The sequence below is a fragment of the Marmota flaviventris genome, chromosome 18, assembly GCF_047511675.1.
Source record: "Marmota flaviventris isolate mMarFla1 chromosome 18, mMarFla1.hap1, whole genome shotgun sequence".
Lineage (NCBI taxonomy): Eukaryota > Metazoa > Chordata > Mammalia > Rodentia > Sciuridae > Marmota > Marmota flaviventris.
In genome coordinates, this window is record NC_092515.1 from 48,278,782 (window position 1) to 48,297,620 (window position 18,839).

An 18,839-nucleotide genomic window follows, 5' to 3' on the forward strand; every position below is an offset into this window, starting at 1 on the left:
CTTGGAGCCAGCTTCTTATTGGGTCAAAAACTACAGGGGCTGTTAAAGTCCTGTTTCCAATAAATAGCAAAAGAGGGAGGACACTGGTTTAAGGAAGACATGCTTCTTTCTTTTTCATCATGCCTTATGTCTGTCTGCTTTACACTTTGAACCCCTAGGACACACAGACATTCAGGCGGTTCAGCCAGAACAACCACAACAGCCGGTGAACAAAGTCCTGGTACCAGGAACCGACACCGCCAGCCCATCAAGAACCCAAGCCACAGTGGCCTGGCCAATGGCACAGGTGAGTGATGACACAGCATGCCAGCCTGGACGAAAGCACCGTGCTCTTACCTGTCCTGTTGTGGACTTGGGACTCTGCCTGATGTGTCAGAATATAGGGAGGGTGTGAGAAGACTCCAGTACTGAAGGGAGTTTGAATCCATCAGTCTTTCCATTGGCCCACCTTCTTTGATCTCTGGCTAATTCAGACAGTGTTGCACCTGTCTGAAATATTCCTTTGTGCAGAAATAAAAAAATTGTTTTTCTATTCATATCTTATCAATGTTGGATTTCTTTGGGGGAAGATATTTTGTGTACACATGACTCATTTTTAAAAAATTCCTTAATGAAAGCAAATTGTCAAACTAGGGGGAAAGAGAAAACTAAGTTTGTTGCTGAGAGCTGAGTTGGAGAATATGGTAGCACTGTGGAGGGGTCTGGGCACAGACTGGCCACTGTGAAGCCAGATTACCCCTGGGGAGCATGCTGTCCCCACTCCAGTGGGGCCCATTTGATAGTCCTATCCACACACAAACAGAATTTGGTTCTGCTTCCATGTAAGTGGGAAGGGAAAGACCTCTATCAAAACAAATCATTTTTTGTTCTGCTTCATCTGTGTCACATCAGGACAGTATCAGAAAGGAAATTTTTTTAAAAAAAATTCATTTTCTAAACTTCTTGAAGATGGTCAAAACTTTAGTGACCACTGGTCTGTTGGTCTTTTGTCTTAATTTGGGGCAGATGGGAAGGGTCATGAATATTTACTTCCATAAGCCATAGTCAGGCGAATGCAGGTGTTTTAATTGATAAGTGACACTGACATAATTTTGTAGTTGCTTGTTGGTGATGGCAGAATTGTAACATGAAGGACAAGAGATCCAGAGCTAGTAGTTTTGTCACATATGCATTATTTTGGCATGGGTACTGACCTATGTGTGACAAACTTCCTGAGAAGAAAAAATCCACTTGTCGCTTGGTAAGAACTTTCAGTTCTTAGCAGCATTCCATGAGGGCTCTAGTAGCTTATGTTGCCTGGTTACTTCATTGTCTATAAGGGACAGGCAGTGGGGAATGGCCTGTGTCCAGCAAGGCTGACTGTGAGCACAGTGGCCTGACTTTCTTCCTGGAGGGTGGGACCTGCCTGAAGGAACCAAGTTCACCCTGGGCCTTGGGGATGCAGATGAGCTGCAGGTGAAGAGCCCAGCAGCTGCTGTCTCAGTCTGCCTGGCTCTCCTGTGTCAACCATTGTATCCATCTGCATAAAGGTGACTGTGACCTGGTAGCTGTAGGTAGACTGGTATTGAGAACTGTGTATAGTTTTTTTTTTTTTTTTAAATTGTGTAATTTATTTATTTTTATGTGGTGCTGAGAATTGAACCCAGTGCCTTGCATGTGTCAGGCAAGTGCTCTACCACTGAGCCACAACCCCAGCACCCCCGTGTGTAGCTTTGTGATCATCAGTAGACTTAGAAAAATAAGTTGCTCATGGAGGAGAGCCAGCATTTACAAATGGAGAAAGGGAACTGGCTTTTTGGAACCAGTTGTTTCCCAGGTGTAATTGCTGAGCTGTGAACCACTTTGTCCTTCCTGGGGTCTACATGTTTATGACAGTGGTTTCCTCTGCTTTTCTTATAAAAACTGTTGGCGAATGGACTTTATATGGCGATGATCTTTAAGTCATTCTCCTTGGAAATTTGAACAGATCTTTATTTCCCCTACATTTATTTTTAGGTACCTTTACTGTTTGTCCTTATATCCAGGAACATTGTGTTCTAGCAAACAAGTCAGGTGCCTGGCCATGTCCTCAGAAAGCCACACGTCCCTAGCCCACACTGCCTTGGAAACGTTCTTTGGTGGTGTAAGTGAATGCCTCAGCTGGTCTTACAACCATCTACGAAGGGCAGTGGATGTACTTCAGGGCCTTCTGCCCTCTAGAATATTGGCCCCTGCCTCTCCCCTTTCTGGCATGGGGATGGTTCACCTTTACCTTGACTTCACAGGCTCTTTCATGTGTATCCAAAGGGTGTCTGAAGATCTCCTCTTTCCTGTGGGGAGCAGGCAGAAGCTCCCTCTTAGGCAGTGTAGGACAGAAGGGAGTTTGAGGATGCAAATGGAGATATTTTCATCCCTCAGTGTGCTGCTGGTAGGCCTATGAGGACCATGGTCAGCCATGTCTCCTGAATAAGTGTTCACAGACAGGATTTCTTTAACAGGCCTTTTGGGCTGTGTGCTGTAGTTACGCATGAAAAAGACATTTTGGGCAAAACCAGAGCTGAGTTCCAGGTGGTTTTTTCATGTTGTCACAACTGTAAAGTATCCATTTTTATAAGACAAGAGTGAATGGCAGCCTGTCTATATAAACATAATATTTCTAAGTTTTAGAAGTGGTAGCAATTGAGAAATAGACTAATGGTATAGCACTTCATTGAGACTTTAGAATGATTTATTTTCTAATTTCTTACTAAGAACTTTACCCAAAAAAAGTCATGTGTTACTTCTCCCATAAGTGTAATTTCCATGCATGTTGGTCACCCTGGCTGCAGTCAGATCCTGACTACTCAGGTGCAGTATGTAGAGGAGGCCCAGTAACTCTCTGGGCCTTGCTTTTCTCACTTTTAAAGCTAGGGCAAGACTATGTATCTTTTGAGTTGTTACAAACAATATAAAAATGTAGAGTGCTTGGCCTGGTACCTAGCACAGAGAGTTAGTTTATCTTTGTGAATAATTTCCTACAGTGATGGCTATGCAGCATGGATATATGTTTTTATTCACTATGTTATTTTTTTAAACACACTCCATACATCTATGTGGTCTTCTTGTTTACTTTTTTAAAAAGTGGCCTCTTTTTACAGTTAATTTGCCATAATTAATTTAGCCATTCCTCAAATCTTGTATAACTTTTCCTGTCATAAAACAAAATTTTACTGTAAACATCTCTGCATATAGGTTTATTTCTTCTTGCGTGAAATTTATTTATTTTGTAGAGACAGAGCCTTATTGTGTTGTGCAGGCTGGCCTTGAACTCCTGGGCTCAAGCCAGCCTCCTGCCTCAGCCTCCCTAGTAGTTAGGAGGACTACAGGCATGTGCCAGTGTACCCAGCTCTTGAGTAAAATTCTTTTTTTTTTTTTTTTAAAGAGAGAGAGAGAGAGAGAGAGAGAGAATTTTTAATATTTATTTTTTAGTTTTCGGCGGACACAACATCTTTGTATGTGGTGCTGAGGATCGAACCCGGGCTGCACGCATGCCAGGCGAGCGCGCTACCACTTGAGACACATCCCCAGCCCAATGAGTAAAATTCTTGAGTCAAAAGAAAAGAATTTAAAAAAATGAGATCTACTATGTATTATCACATTATCTTCCAAGAGAATCATTTTTATATGTCCAAAGCAGTATAATATTTTTTTGTAAAGTGATACATGAGATTTATTTTTTTCTGCAACCTTATAAATATTGGCTTGTCATTTTTGCTAGTGGTAACTCATGATTTGCTCTCACTGCTTTTCCTTTCATCTTCTCTTCCCTTCCCTTTTAGTTTCTTTTCTTTTCTTCCCTCTTCTCTCTTTCATTTTTCTTTTCTTTTTTTGGCACTGGGGATTGAACTCAGGACTTTGTGTATGCTGGGCAAACACTGTACTGCTGAACTACGTACCTAGCCCTAAATTAATTTTTCTCTATATTTGAATCCTATTATCGCAGGACAGCAATTAGTCTTTTTCCACTGTGATTTTGCTTAGTGTTTATTATCACATTCTTATATACAGTGAGAATTTCTTCATTTCTTGTGTTTGAGCAAATCCCATATGATTTTGATTATCGATGTACTATAATGTGGTTTTTCAATGTCTGTGAGGGCTAAATCTACTTATTACTCTTTCTCTTTGATAGATTTTCAAAACAAATTTTGGACTTTGAGGCTTTGAATTCCTAGAAGCTTCCTGGAATGGAAATGGAAATTGCATTAATCTATATATTAACCAGGGAAGGATTATTTTGGGGGCGGGACACATTACCGGGGATTGAACCTAAGGATCCTCTACCACTGAGCTACATCTCAACCCCTTTTTAAAATTTTTAATTTTGAGATAAAGTCTCACTGAGTTGCTGAGACTGGCCTTGAACCTGTGATCTTCTTGCCTCAGCCTCCCAAGCTGCTGGGATTATAAGCATGCATGACCATGCCTGAGTACCAGGGAAGGATTTAATTTTCCCATCAGTCAGTTAGGGCGTGCCTTTGTCCATTTTTAAGTCTTTTTTCTTTTTTGCCACTAACACTGTTCTGTATGAGCCTTACCATTCTATGGCATGCTGACAATGAAATTTCTTTCTAGTTTTGGTTGCTCTCCTGCAGAGCTGAGCAAACATCTGCATTGGAAGTGCAGTTGATTATAAGTCATGGTGAGTGATGCTGGCTGCTTTCCTGCACATCATGTTGGGAGCTTATCTTCTTTTTTAATGAGCCATTGTTGTTGGCAGTTGCTCCCTCATATCCGAGTATGGGGACTGAAGAGACCCCAGGTGTGTGCACCATGAGCCTGTGCTCTACCTCCCAGACCTCAACATCCAGGAATGTGCATCGAGCTGGCATCATGCCCAGGATTAAGAAAAAGAATTTCCAATTCCTGATCTTTTTTTTTTTTTGGCTACAGTGACTAGAGCGTGTCTTAGTTCTGAGTGAATATGTGATTCATAAAGTGAGTGTTTAGCCAACATTGCAGAGGGAGCTTGGGAAACACCCACAGTTGCAGAAACCAGAAGCTGTTCAACTGCCTTTCACCTACTACCCCAACTACCCTTGGAGCCCAGATTTTCTTCTCATGCAATGAAGTCATCTAAGCCAGCTTCATGTCTCCTTCTCCACTGTTTTGACTTCATGGTGCTCTGGGTGGGCAGCCTGGTTCTGCTGCTTGCTGACTGTGTGGCATCTCTGAGTGGTCCCTCCAGACACCTCAGTTTTGTCCTTAGTGAAATGGGCATTATAATATCTTCTTCACGAGGCTGTTGGGAGGTTACATGAGTGAATAGAAATGTGCTTGCTAATGGCTATGGATGATACTGGACTGGATGGATCCTGGATCAGAAAAACGACCCTAGTAGGAAAGCTGGCAAAATCCAAATGATGTCTGGACTCTAGTTCTTAATAATATTAATAAGTCTAGTTATTAATATATTAATACTTAATACTAATAGATTTTTTTGCTTTGACATGTGCCATGGTTATATAAGATAGTATTATTAGGGGAAATTGGGTGACGGGCATACCAAGTTTTCAACTTCTAAATATGTTATATTATCCCCCTAGCTTTTCTTTAAAGAACCTGTTTTGCAAACGATAAGTGTCTCACAGTGTCATATATTTTTATTTTGCTAGGTTATTAGGTTTATTGAACAAGTATTTGTTGAATAGATATTTATCAAATGCTATTTTGCTAAACAGATTGACAATGTAATGTAAAAAAGTGTAAGATAAGTCCTCTGCCCTATAATCTCTTTCTGGAAGTTGAAAATACACCTCAGCTAAGTTCCAGCACAGATGTCACAGGGGCTCTGGGATGAGGAGCTGAGACCACAGGGGCTGTGGGCTCTGCATAGGGGAATGACTACTTGGGGCTGCAGTGGTGGGGAGGGGCCTCCAGGGAAGAGGTAAGAGGTAGAGGAGATGGAAAGGGGAAGTAGTGCAACAGGAGGTAGGCACATGTGCCCTCACTCCCAAGAAGGGTCTTGGGGCAGATGAAGGATGCACATCAAATGTTTAGGGTTAGAGGTGAGAAAACATGGACTGTATTAAGCAGAGCGACAAGTAAAACACAGCGATTCTGCAAGGCGTGATGAAATTGTGACTGTCCAGGTTTTCTCTGTATTTGAAGCCCTATCATGCTTGAGTATGTGCCCTGTGACTAGTTTACCAGGGTGATGATATGGCCAGTAGGTACGTTTTATTCTAGCTGGAAGCTGTGATGGGGGTGGATTTACCTCAGAGGTAAAGCTCTCAAGTTCTAAGAATAGGCATATACAGTTACATGTTACTGAAGGATGGTATGCAGTCAGAGAAATGTGTCTGTGATTTCATCATTGGACAGACACTGTAGACTGTACTTTTACACTGAGATGGCTGTAGTGTCACTGGGCAGAATGATCTTTTTTTTTTTTTAGTTGTAGATAAACAGAATGCCTTTATTTTGTTTATTTTTATGTGATGCTGAGGATTGAACCCAGTGTCTCACACTTGATAGACAAGTGCTCTGCCACTGAGCTACAGCCCCATCCCTAGGCAGAATAATCTTATGGGACCACTATCTTATGCATCCTTCTTTGACTAGAATATTCTTATGTGGTGCATGACTGTCCACCCAAACACACACACACATACACAGTGGAAGAGTGTCAACATAGGTGTAAAAAAGCTCATGAGGGTTAGGATATCTGGCTTTCACATTTCTCTATTTCCAAATCTGAACTCAGGTGTGGCACAGAATTCTTCAACAACTGAGCTCCTCTGGTGAGTCCAGTGGGCAGATGCAGATCTGCTGGGAACCATTCTAACTAGGTTTGCAGCTGCACGAACAGTCAGATCCAGATTGTGTTAATTAAAGGTGCTTCTGCATCAGCATGCCCTGGACTCTGCTCTTGTCTTTTCCCAGCCAACAATTTCATAATCATTATTTAAAAATAATAGTACATACACATAATTAAAACTTTAAAGGTATAGAAACTTACACAGCATAAACAATGTTTTCTCCCTGTTTTGCCAGTCTTCAGTTACTGTTGTTTCTTGTGATTCTTCTAAAGATATTCTTTGAATACATCGACATATGTATAGATGTTCTTTGAAAAACCACATATATCTTCACAGTGAAATGTAAAAATCTGCTTAAAGAGAATGGCCATCTGTTGTGTGTTACTAGCTTGGCTGAGCTAGAATAAGAAACATAAATACTACTAAACACACAAATACTACAATGTAGATGTGTGTACATATATGTATATACACACATCTGTGTATATGTACACACACAAACAAATGCATACACTGTTCAGCATTTTCCCATTTAATAGTTTTTCTATAGAACTTGAAGCGAACTTGAGCTTTGTCCCCTTGCTGTGTGCCCACTAGCCACAGCCAAAGATGGGGACAGTTTTAGTATCAATATGAACATTATGGTAATAGATTGAAATACTTTAAATGTTGAAGTCTAGAACTTCATAATGATTTTTAAACAAAGTGAAACTTCATGTTCATTTTTTTAAAAGTTATTTTTTGTAGTTGTAGTCGGACAGCATGCCTTTATTTTATTTGTTTATTTTTATGTGGTGCTAAGGATCAACTCAGTGCCTTACATGTGCGAAGCAAGTGTTCTACCACTGAGCTACAGCCCCAGCCCCATGGCTCATTTTTAAACAGTGCAAGGAAATCAACTCATCATTCTGCAGACTGGTAAATAAAAGAAAAGAATCAAGCATTTGTCCTGGCTTTTCCTTCACAAACTAAACCTCAAGGTGGCCAGAGATTTGCTAAAAGGAAGTTCCTTTTTTTCAAAGTATTCCAGCCAATAAATGAAGACAGCATGATAGAATGAGAATATGACTATTTTGCAGACTCCATTGGATTATTTTAAAAATCTGGTTCTGAGCTTTCTTCTTTATTTAATTGATGTCTGCCTGTTCATGCATCTGTATCATGTTTTAATTGTTGCAGTTTGATGATATGTTTCAATACTTTAGAGAATAAACTCCCCAACAAACATACAACTCTCTTCTCCTTTAGAGTTTTCAGGGCTACTCACTCATACATACTTAGCTTTCCTTATAAATTTGTGAATGAATTTATCTAGCTCTGAAAAAAGTCGCTATGGGATCTTTTTTTAGAAGTTGGAATTGATTAAAATGTATAGATCTGCCTGAAGAGAATGGCCATCTGTTGTGTGTTACTAGCTTGGCTGAGCTAGAATAAGGAACGTAAATATGAAGTGTTGCATTTATGTTGGGGAAACATTAATGACACAAGATTTATTCATTTACTAAACCTAATTTAGCCCTCACATGGGGAAAAAAGCAAGTGAATAGATCGGAGACGGCTCCAGCTTAAGCTCTAATGCACTTGTTAAGATCAAGCTGGCGTCAGGTCCTGTGAAGACATTTTAGTTTCCCCTGACCCCCAGGCCAGGTAGCCAGTAGGATCTAGTGATTGCTCAGAGTTGTAGTCTAGGTCACACTAAAGGACCTGCAGAGAAGTAGTAGAGTGTAGTGAGTGAGTGACTGGTTTAAACCTTGGAGGCAGACAGCAGGGTGGGAATTAGATGCTCTGTAACCCTAGTGGTTGATTTCCCTCTTTTGTCCTTAGTTTCCTCAATGTAAAATGGGGCTCATCAGTGCTACCTAACTTGTAGGTTTGTGTGTGAAGCTTCAATGGGATAATCCAAAGTGCCTTCTCCTTGCTTGGGATGTACCCCAGTGTTCTGTAAATATTAACTAGTCCCATTTAAATTGGTAATCTGACTCTGCTGTTTTGATGGCATCTGATTTATTATGTTTAGTTTTTATGTTCAGTTCTTGATATCATTGATTAGTAGAGATGGCAGAAGGTGTCTATGGGAGAGCTGCTAGAGGTTAAGGAAAGGTGGTTTAGAAACCTTGAGGAAGTAGTGAGCCTTCTTACTGGAAAAAAGAAGACTAATGAGAAACAGAAAATATACCACATACTCATTGTGAATTGCTTTGGAGGTGAGAGACTTAGACTCGCTAGTGGAATTCTGCTTAATATTAGAAAAACTTTCTTGAAAGTACATCTGCTCCGGCTGGGTCTGTAGCTCAGTGGTAGAGCACCTGCCTCCCAAGTATGAGGCACTGGGTTCAATCCTTAGCACCACATAAAAATAAAGATATTGTGTCTGTCTACAACTTTAAAAAAAAGAAAGTACATCTGCTCAATACTGGACTGGTTCTGTATGCCCTGTCAGAAGAAATGTTTGAGAAGAAATCTGGATAGTCTTTTTCTTAGGGAAACTTCAGAATGAATTTCTGAATTAGGAAGATGAGACTAAATGACGATGTTTTCTCATGAAGTTCTAATAAAAACATACACATATGCAGTCACATATGTCTAAAAACTCTGTGCATGTGCCTCCTACAATTGTAATTCCTTGAAACCTTGTTTGATCCTTTTGGAGTATTGCAGTACCTTGAGGTCCTTGTGGGCATAAGTGATTATCAAAGACATGAAGACATGGTGAAATAAGGAGACTTGGGAACTAGCTTATTTCACTTCTATTTCTTTGTCTTGTTGCTACCTTGGAGACAAGACCTTTTGAGCTCCTCTTTTTCATCCAGAGTATTTTCACCTTCCTTCTTGGTGGAAGCCTTTAAAAGACAAGTCCATGATTAGGGCTTGCCTCTTCCTGTGTTTGGAGTTGTTTGAGGGGAGGTGCCATTTGTGTCTAGCAGACAGATGGCAGATTTAAAGAAGAGGATGTGACCCTATAAACTTGGCCTTGGACTTGCTTCATTTGCCACCAACATGCTTCCCTGTTATCTTCATCCTTCCTACTATTTTATTGTAATGAATGTAACCATAGCATGTTAGAAAAACCTAATAGAATTATTTAAAAGATAATAAATACTATATTTATTTCAGACTCATCCTCCAGTTTCCTTCAGACAAGACTTGCTGTATTTTCTTTTCTAATATTTTTTTTAGTTGTTGATGGCCCTTTATTTCATTTATTTACTTATATGAGGTGCTGAGAATAGAACCCAGTGTCTCACACATGCTAGGCAAGTGCTCTACTGCTGAGCCACAACCCCAGCCCTGCTGTATTTTCAGAGTTCTATTTTGTAAAACTTTTTACTGTTGGCCTGATCTACCAAGGGTAATAATGTAGATACTTTGTTAGCGAAATAAGCGAGAAAGACCTAGTAAATGTAAATGTAAACAGAATTGTTCTTCTTCATTGACTTTTAAAGTATGGTTGGGTATTTTCAGTGAATGATGAACCCACTGCAGCCTCTGATCCTGAAGAATCTTCTGTTGTTGGTGTGACGTCCCCATCTCCTGCAGCCTTGAGTGTGACCCCAAACTCCAACACAACGTCTCTGCCTGCTCAAGCCACACCTGCTGAAGGAGAGGAACCCAGCACTTCTGGGACACAGCAGCTCCCGGCGTCTGCCCAGGCTCCTGATGCTCTGCCTGCTGGGTGAGTAGCCTCCTGTCCAACAGAAGCCTTATCCTTCTCAAAGACTGAGCCCCCTTCACTGGATCAAAAGAAACATGATTATTTATTACCTAGTAGCCAGTTGTCCCAGGGGAGGCCACTGTGCATAGAAGCAAGGGAAGTGGAAGAACTGCTTGTTCTACATAAGTCTTAAAAAGAATCTAAATCATCTGGGCAGAATCAATGCTACCTTATGCCATGGCTTGAAATGAACAGCTTTACTCAAAGAGAGTGGCTTTTATGGAACAAGGAGCTCATTTTGCCTTCTTGGATTGTGGGAGGGTGTTCCTCTGAATTCTGCCAGAAAACAGCTCTTTTCTTCAGCTTTATCTTAACAACCTCTGGAAGACTTGGGCTTTAAGTACTGAACATTCGTGTACGTTATTCCCGTAGCTGGGGCTGATGTTAACACGGACTACTAGTTTTCTGGCCATCTTTTAGTTTGAAATTAAATTTGATGCTAAAGACCTTAGATGAGAAGATAATAACCCCAGTAATCCAAAAAGAAGTTCAAGTTTGAGTATATAGTAACTGGAGATTAAGAGCAGGAACCTGGGAACCATATACCTGGGATTGAATCCCCCGCCACCTCGGTTGTATGGCCTTGGCGAAGTGACTTTAAGCGTACACATCTCTCCAGGAAATTAAGGGACTTAAATAAGATGGTGTATGCGAAGTGCTTGCCAAAAGATGGGCATTATACCCAGTAAGGGCATTTTTGAAGAGGTTTTTGTGAAGGAGCCGTAAAGGAAGAGAATGCCTCTGGCCTGGAAAACAAAGTCTTGGTGACTGCTGATCATAGCCAGAACTGGTCACATTGTGCATCCCGGTTACCAGTTTGGTACTGAAGAAGCCATTGTCCATATTGCTATAATGACTGGTGATCTGGCTGAAGCTGGCTTGGTGGTAGTGTGTGTCCTCTGAGCCCTCATGATACAAGAAAGTTAAGCCTAACTCTGTCATTAACTGGGTTGACTGACAAATACGTGTCTCTCACAAATCAGAAGGATGTGAGGTCTTTTGCTTGATGTGCAATGTGCCATATTGTTCTTAAAGGTGCTTCTGAAAATTCAGTTGTTAAAATATGAAGCATGAGGGCATAGGTGTTTTTAACCCCAGCACTTGGCATGCTGCCTAATTCTTATCCCTCAATAAAGTGTGTCCATCAGACGGAAAGTATTGCAAACCCTGTGAGGATTGGAGGTGTTAAGAGGTAGCTCAAGTTTTTGATTTTGCAAGATGATTACGAACCAGCTAGTTATGGTTACTCCCTGTGGAGATGTCTTTTCTACTGTATGTGGTACAGAATACTTGAAAGACCTTTCATTTGTCATCTCAAATCTGTATGGCATAGTTTTGGGGGAAAACAGAGCAGAATCATTTTGGCAGAAAGGAGAGAAAATGGCTGCCTGTGTCCCTAGTGAGCTGTTTGTTTTCTTTCTGCTGAGCCAATGCCTGGAAGGCCGGCCTCGCTCCTATGTCAGTCACAGGCAATTAGGGCTAATGGCTCAACATGTCTTTATGTAGGGCGTGTGTGAAGGTTACTGTTCTCCTGGATTGGGCACTTCCTGTTTCCAGGCAGCTGGAAAACTCCAGACTCTGAAAACACTCTTTATTCTCAGTCTGGCAGATTGAGCAGCCCAGGGAAGCCGATTCCCCTCCCTCCTCTAGCCAGAGGCTGAAACACTTTTCTGAGGTAGCTTTTGAATAACGTCTTTTCCTTGGAACATTTGGAACGTGACAAAGCCCATGTGCGGGTCTGGGGTGGCTGCTGCCTACTTTAACATGTATGATGATCCGGAGGAGGATACCAGAGTGCCACTTTTCCAGCCCAGACAGGCTCTCAGTGCCTTTCTCTGAGTTGACTAGAGTACTCAATACCTTGAGGATTGTCTCAGGGCCTAGAAATGGCTAGCTACCTAACTGGAGTTGGCCACCCTCACTGTTGAGTGGATGGTAGTGAGGACAGCAGGCTTTGGTTGGCTCATATGTATTGGAAGCTAGAAAGACATGGTTTCTACAGTGACCCCAGCTATTTACAAGTTTAGAAGATTCAGACAAGGTGGATTATTAATTCATTCCTGGTACCTTGATTTTGGGATGTCAGGGACCAACAAGAGAATGAAATCTATCACACTAACCCAAATACCAGCAGAGATTATGTTGTGGCAGAGTGTCACCTCATAGGAAATGCACCTTTTTGAATTTGCAGAATGCTTTCATCTTTTTTGAGGATATATAAATTTGTAGCATTTAAATTAAACATATTCTAGTGCCCAAGTTCAACTAATGATTTCATATGATCCAGTTTGTCATTAAATAAAATATCGGTTACCATTTCAGAGATGGCAAGTCCAGGGCTGGGCATTGCAAATGCTGTGCTAACCAAGAGATGATCATCGTACTCAGAATGTTTTGCCGGGTCTGCTCTGGGCACTCAGTGTTCTCCCTCTGGTTTCCTTGTCTATTCCCTTGCCTTCCTTTGGGATCTGACGCCAATTCTCATTTCTATCTCTCGAGCCCCTTGCTGCACCTGGGTATATTGACCCTAGCTGTCTAAAAAGGAACTTATCATCCTGCCTTCCCCATCCAGGCTAGAATCGGTTCTCTCTTAATAATGCCACCACCATCTGCCCAGGCAACTGTCAGGCCATCCACATGTCACTCCTTCCTGACATCCATCTAGTTATCAAGCCCTGCTTTCAGCTCTCCATGCTTCCTTCCTAGCGTTCATCACAAGTGTAATTAAAAAAATGATGTAATGAGTGCTGTCTCCTTTATGATAGTGTAGGTGCCACATGGGTAGGGATGATGTCTTTTAATTTCCCACTATATGGCTGTGCCTAGCACAGTGCCTGGCACATGGTGGGACCATAGGAAATGGTTAAATGAAAGAATGATTCTCTCTCTTACATAACGTGGCTTCATGTACCACTGCCTGTCACTTAAATGACTGTTCTTACCCTTTCCTGATTTATTTTAACCCTTTAAAATGAAATTCTGAGCATGACTTTACATTGCTTAGAAGGCTAATTTGTCCTTTGGGTTAAATTCCGATAAGACCCTACCTCCCTACCCAGCCCTCAGTGGAAGCCACTCTGCTTTGCTCACGGAGCTGTAGCTATGATAATTTAGTTTGACGAATGCTCCACCCTCTCTCTGGAATAAGGACCCTACCCCAAGCTGAAAAGCGTCCTGGACATTTTGTCCATTTATTCCTGTACATCTTCAAGTCTCAGCTAATCGGTAATTCTTCAGGGAATCCTCCCCTTACCCTTGGTAGATGAAGATAAACCTCCACATGTGTCTGTTTGCGTCTGTAATTGCTTGTTCATGTCTCTGCCCTGCTGTGCTATAAATGCCAAGATGGCAGGGTGCCTGGCACAGAGTAGCCCCCCAAGACATATTTGTAATGAATAAATGAATATATGTTGTCTTTTCCCCTCCTTTCCTCCACCGGGATGAATGTTTTATGCTTCTGTGACGCCTCAGAGAAAGAGCAACTGTGACTAGAATATTGCATTTTTGTCCCTAGAGCAAGAAAGTTAAGCCTAACTCTGTCATTCACTGGGTTGACTAACAAATCCGTGTCTCTCACAAATCAGAACACTCTTCCCTGTTCACAAGAGATCCTCATGTCCTGGCAGATACATGCAGCATGGCTTCTCTTTGCTAAGGCATTTCTGAGTTAAACTAGGTTGCTTTCTAAGGCCTCCAGTGGATTCTGTTTCCAACTTTATCTCCTCAACTCCTCAATCTCTTAACCGAGGGATGGGAACAGGATTCACTTGGAGATCCCATGGATCTAGGTTTTAGATCCCACATTTCCCTCCAGAAGTTTGCACAGAGGGTCATAGGCCACTGAAACCTGGACAGCCTAAGTCCAAATACAAGTCTCATTATTTTCTTCTCTACCTGTCTCTAAACCCTCCTGATTTCTGGAGTTTTTAACTTAATTAGCACAAAAGAAGCCACTGGAAGGGTGTGGAATTTCCAGGTTGCAAATTTCTATTAAAGAAGGACTGGCAGACCCTTTGGGGAGACATGCGAGATAGTGTTCCAGGCAAGGGGCAATGAATGGGAAGTGAGGCCACTTTGGTCCACTGGCCCTGTATCTGGTTTTTGTCAGCTCTGAGCCCACTTTGGGGACCGAATGCTCATTAACAGACTGTGTGTACATGGCTTCAATAAATTCCAAGTGCGCCTTGGTCTCTGCAGCTCCCTCCTTCCCTCGCGCACAGAGGCGCATTATTTGAGCCTGGCAGCCGGCACACTGCTGTGGTTTCTTACATAAGGCAGGGCGTTGTGTTTGGACTGCCGACTTACCTCAGCTCTGCCACTTCACACCAGCCTTTTTCTCCTGCAGTCATTGGCTGCCTTGTCTGTTTCCTGCCTCAGAGTAGAATTAATTGAGGAGGGGTGTTTTCTAGATCTTTGGGATTTGCCATCTGCCCTGTCCCCAAGTCCAGTTATGGAGGTCCAAAGACACTTTCTTGAAGTGGTCCTTAAGACACTATAAAGGGCGACCATCTCTTAAAAGAGTTGGTACTTTGTTTGTAGAGACACCCTACAACTGGAATTTGGAACTTCTCTGCTAAGCTATAAACCAGCCACTGCCATCAAATTCCATTCCAAACTCAGTTTCAGTGGTAGCCAGTCTTACCCAAGGAGTTTTAAAACAGTGCTTCTCAAATTGCAAAGAGTCTGTCCTTTGTTATTATTGTTGCTGTTGTATTGTTTTAATTTTAAATTTCAGTCTGTTGCAAACCCATGCTTTTGTTCTATACTCTGTTTAAGGGGAAGACTCTATAGATACTATAATTGGATGTTGTGACAGTGTCAAAGCCACCAAAGTTTCTAAGTGCTGAGAACCTTCTATTCTTTTCTGCTTGCAGAACTGAAAGAGTTTGTACTGTGGATTACTTTGCACTAGATGAAAGAATACTATTGGGGAATCTGTGTCTTTCTCTCAGCTTGCTTATTGCTGAATATGGGTTAGTCCTTGATTTTGCAAGGATTATCACAGGCCCAGGGCTTGCCGAAAAGTATGCACTCTGGCTTCCTTTCCTTGTCTCAGAACACACACGCCTTATTTCAGAAGACTCTACAGCCTTATTTTCAAAGGCTCACATGAATGTAATCTCTCATTATTGCTAATTTTCATTTTTGCTGAGCTTTCTTGAGAGCTCCTTCAGAGCAGGGCTTATTGTGTTTCTCTTTCCATCCTTACCTCCAGGGAGATGGAGTGATAAGTGTGCATCTACTGAGTAGATACGTGATTTCACATTTTCAGTTGCCCTTAAAATTTTAGTGTCCTTTTTCATTTGATTATAAAAGCCATTGATAGAAAACTGGAAAAGAAATAGAAGAAGAGGAGCAATGACAACAATGACAGTAACAAACACCCACCCAAATTTTACCATTGGTGTTTTTTTATACAGTTTGTGCACGTTTTTTTCCTGAACCATTAATAAGAGCCACCATCTGTTATAAACCTTTACAGTGTGTTGGGGACTGCTAAGTTCTATATATGGATTATTTCATGCAATCCTCACAATGCTTCAAGGTAGCTACTTTTATCTGCATCATGCAAGTGAGGAAACATCAAGAAATTTGCCTGAGGCCACATATGCAGACATTCACATGTTGGCACACATCTACCAAAATTTGATCACCTTACAGTATGGGCTTTAAAACCGATTTATTTATTTATTATTATTTTTTAATATTAATTTTTTAGTTTTCGGCGGACACAACATCTTTGTTTGTATGTGGTGCTGAGGATCGAACCCGGGCCGCTCGCATGCCAGGCGAGCGCGCTACCGCTTGAGCCACATCCCCAGCCCCTGATTTATTTATTTTTAAAAATATTTTTTAGTTGTCAATGGATTGATTGATTATTTATTTATTTATTTATTTGTGGTGTTGAGGATCAAACACAGGGCTTCACACTTGCCAGGCAAGTGCTCTACCACTGAGCCACAACTCCAGCCCCCAAACTTATTTATTTTTATGATAAAATATTGCAAACATTCATATAAGAATGGTGATACATTAAAAAGTGCTGAGGATATAGCTTAATGGTAGAGTACTTGCCTATCACGTGTGAGGCCCTGGGTTCCACCCCCAGTACCATGAATAAAAGAAAATTCCTGTGGGCTTGCCAGTTAGTTTTATCAGATTTTAGCTTTACACTGCTTTTGCTAGAGTTCTCCCTTAAAACAACAACAAAGAAATAAAACCCTTGTGAATAAGACCTTGCCAGTACATTTGACAGTCCTGTGAACTCCTCTCTGATCCAATTCCCTATGTACAGTGTAACATGGAACTTGGGACGTCCATTTAAAATTCTACGTGATATTCTGTTGTATGAACAGGTAAAAATGTATCCATTATCTTGTTTCTTCATAATTATAAACAGTGCTGGCAATGATGGTTTTCTGTGCATGCCTTATGGTGTACATATTTGTTTGTTTAATATGTCCTGGAACTAGAATTTCTGTATTGTAGAGGATGAAGATCCTCGATGTTGGCAGATAAACCATCAAGTGCTTTCTCAAGTCAGATCACCAGTTCACACTCCTTTGAGCGTGTGTGAGCATTCCTGCTAAAGCTGAGATTTTTTCATTTTGGCTGGTCCGATGAGTATTAATGGTATCTTCTATGGTTTTGAGATTCATTGATTACCATTGATATTGAACCTCCTTTTAAGGTTTTTATTTGGTCCTTTGGTTTCCTTTTTTGTGAACTACCTACTCATATATTTTTGTCCATTTTCCTCTTTGGCTTTTTAACTTGCAGAATTCTCCATATATGCTAGATAGTAATCACTTTTCAATTACATGCATTGCACATATTTTCTTTCAGTTCATAGCTTGTCTTTTCACTTTGTTGGGATGCCTTTTATTTTGCAGGAGCTTAAAATTTTAAATAGCCAATTTTTTTCAGAGGCCTCTTGTAGCTTGTCTAAAATTCTTCCTTATTCTGAACTTGTAAAAGTTTTACACATATACAGACACCCCATGTTTTTGTTGATTTTGATAAGCAAGACTTGTTTTTTGTAGGGCGTGTAAAGGTTCTGGCTTGATTGTTCTCCAGTGGAGAAAGTGTCTTTTGCTTGAGAGTCATTTTTACTAATGCCCAGTGCCTGGGGAATAAAAAGTGAACAAATTGATGACTAATACAAGTTAATAATTCCCTTACTAAGATTTGAGTTTTTGAGCATTCCGACCTGTGCATTTATAAGAATCATTTAAGGAAAATTCTGATACTAACCTGAGTTCCTCCCCCCACGTCCCCAATCATTCCAATTTTATCCCACTTTTGGTGAAATGTTTCTGTCCAAACACAGGAGGATCTGAGTAAGAACTATGTTGACCAGGATGGGTGGATACGTGCTGCAGGGGCAGACCACGGAGGATTAACTTCCTAAAGACCTTTTAGGAAGTCTGCAAGAAAGTGTGGTTCAGGTGACCAGACATTGTCCTTTCAGATAACATAGGACAGAGATGATCTACCTCCTCCTAATGATGGGATTATTTTCTAGCCCTTAACCTTTTAATGGTGGCTATCATTGGGAGATTGAGTGTGGAGAAGATGCACAGAGGAGTAAAGGGCACCCATAGGAGCAAAGATAATTTAGGCAAAATAAAAATTATGTCAGATTAATTGAAATTGGAGACTGTGTTTAATTTTTTTCTGACACAAAGACCCCATGTTGTCTACCATCTGACTTAATATTATTTATTGAAGGCCAAAGAGCAACGAGTTGATGGTACCTGAAACAAACCTGATGTTTAAAACATCAGGTTTTAAACATCAAAGCATCAAAGAAGGCTATTTAGCAGGAGCAGGTAGGGCCCGGGTGACTGAGATACAGTATTAAGTGAGACCTTTGGGCTGTTAGTTAAAAAGCTTTTTAATCTTAACGTGGAGAAGATGCTATAAGGGACATCACCTTCTTGCTGTGGGGAGACCAAGCCAAGCTAGTTGGAAGGCTTCATCCAGCAGCTACCAAGAAGGGAGAACCTGGAGGCTCATGTGGCTGATGGTAGAATGACTGTCCGCTGCACATGAACGAAGGGAAGGCACTTGTATGATTTGTATGTAGCTGGCAGGTCAGGGAGTTAGAAGGAGTTAAGAGTTAGAGGGAGGCAGGCCAGAGAGTAGGGAGGACCCACATGGATGATTAATCTGAACAGGAAATTTTTATAGGAAAAATGTAGATATGAAAAAAGAAGGGAGAAAAGAGCTTGTTTGTCTGATAACTATATTTTTCTGTCTAAGCCAATTAAGAGGATTCATAGAAGGGTGCCAAGATTTGCTGGACAATAGCAGGCACTAAAAGAGAGACTGATTTCTAGAATCGG

General features: G+C 41.1%; 1 protein-coding gene across 2 annotated transcripts in view; it reads left to right on the forward strand.

The window, feature by feature from the left end:
* Wwp2 (WW domain containing E3 ubiquitin protein ligase 2) overlaps window positions 1–18,839 on the forward strand; it is a 131,209-nt gene that overhangs the window by 79,560 nt on the left and 32,810 nt on the right. For both annotated transcript variants that reach the window (XM_071604906.1, XM_071604905.1), the window contains 2 exons: window positions 159–286; window positions 10,242–10,452. In XM_071604906.1, the coding sequence (XP_071461007.1) occupies window positions 159–286; window positions 10,242–10,452 (339 nt within the window). The remainder of the gene's footprint in view (window positions 1–158; window positions 287–10,241; window positions 10,453–18,839) is intronic.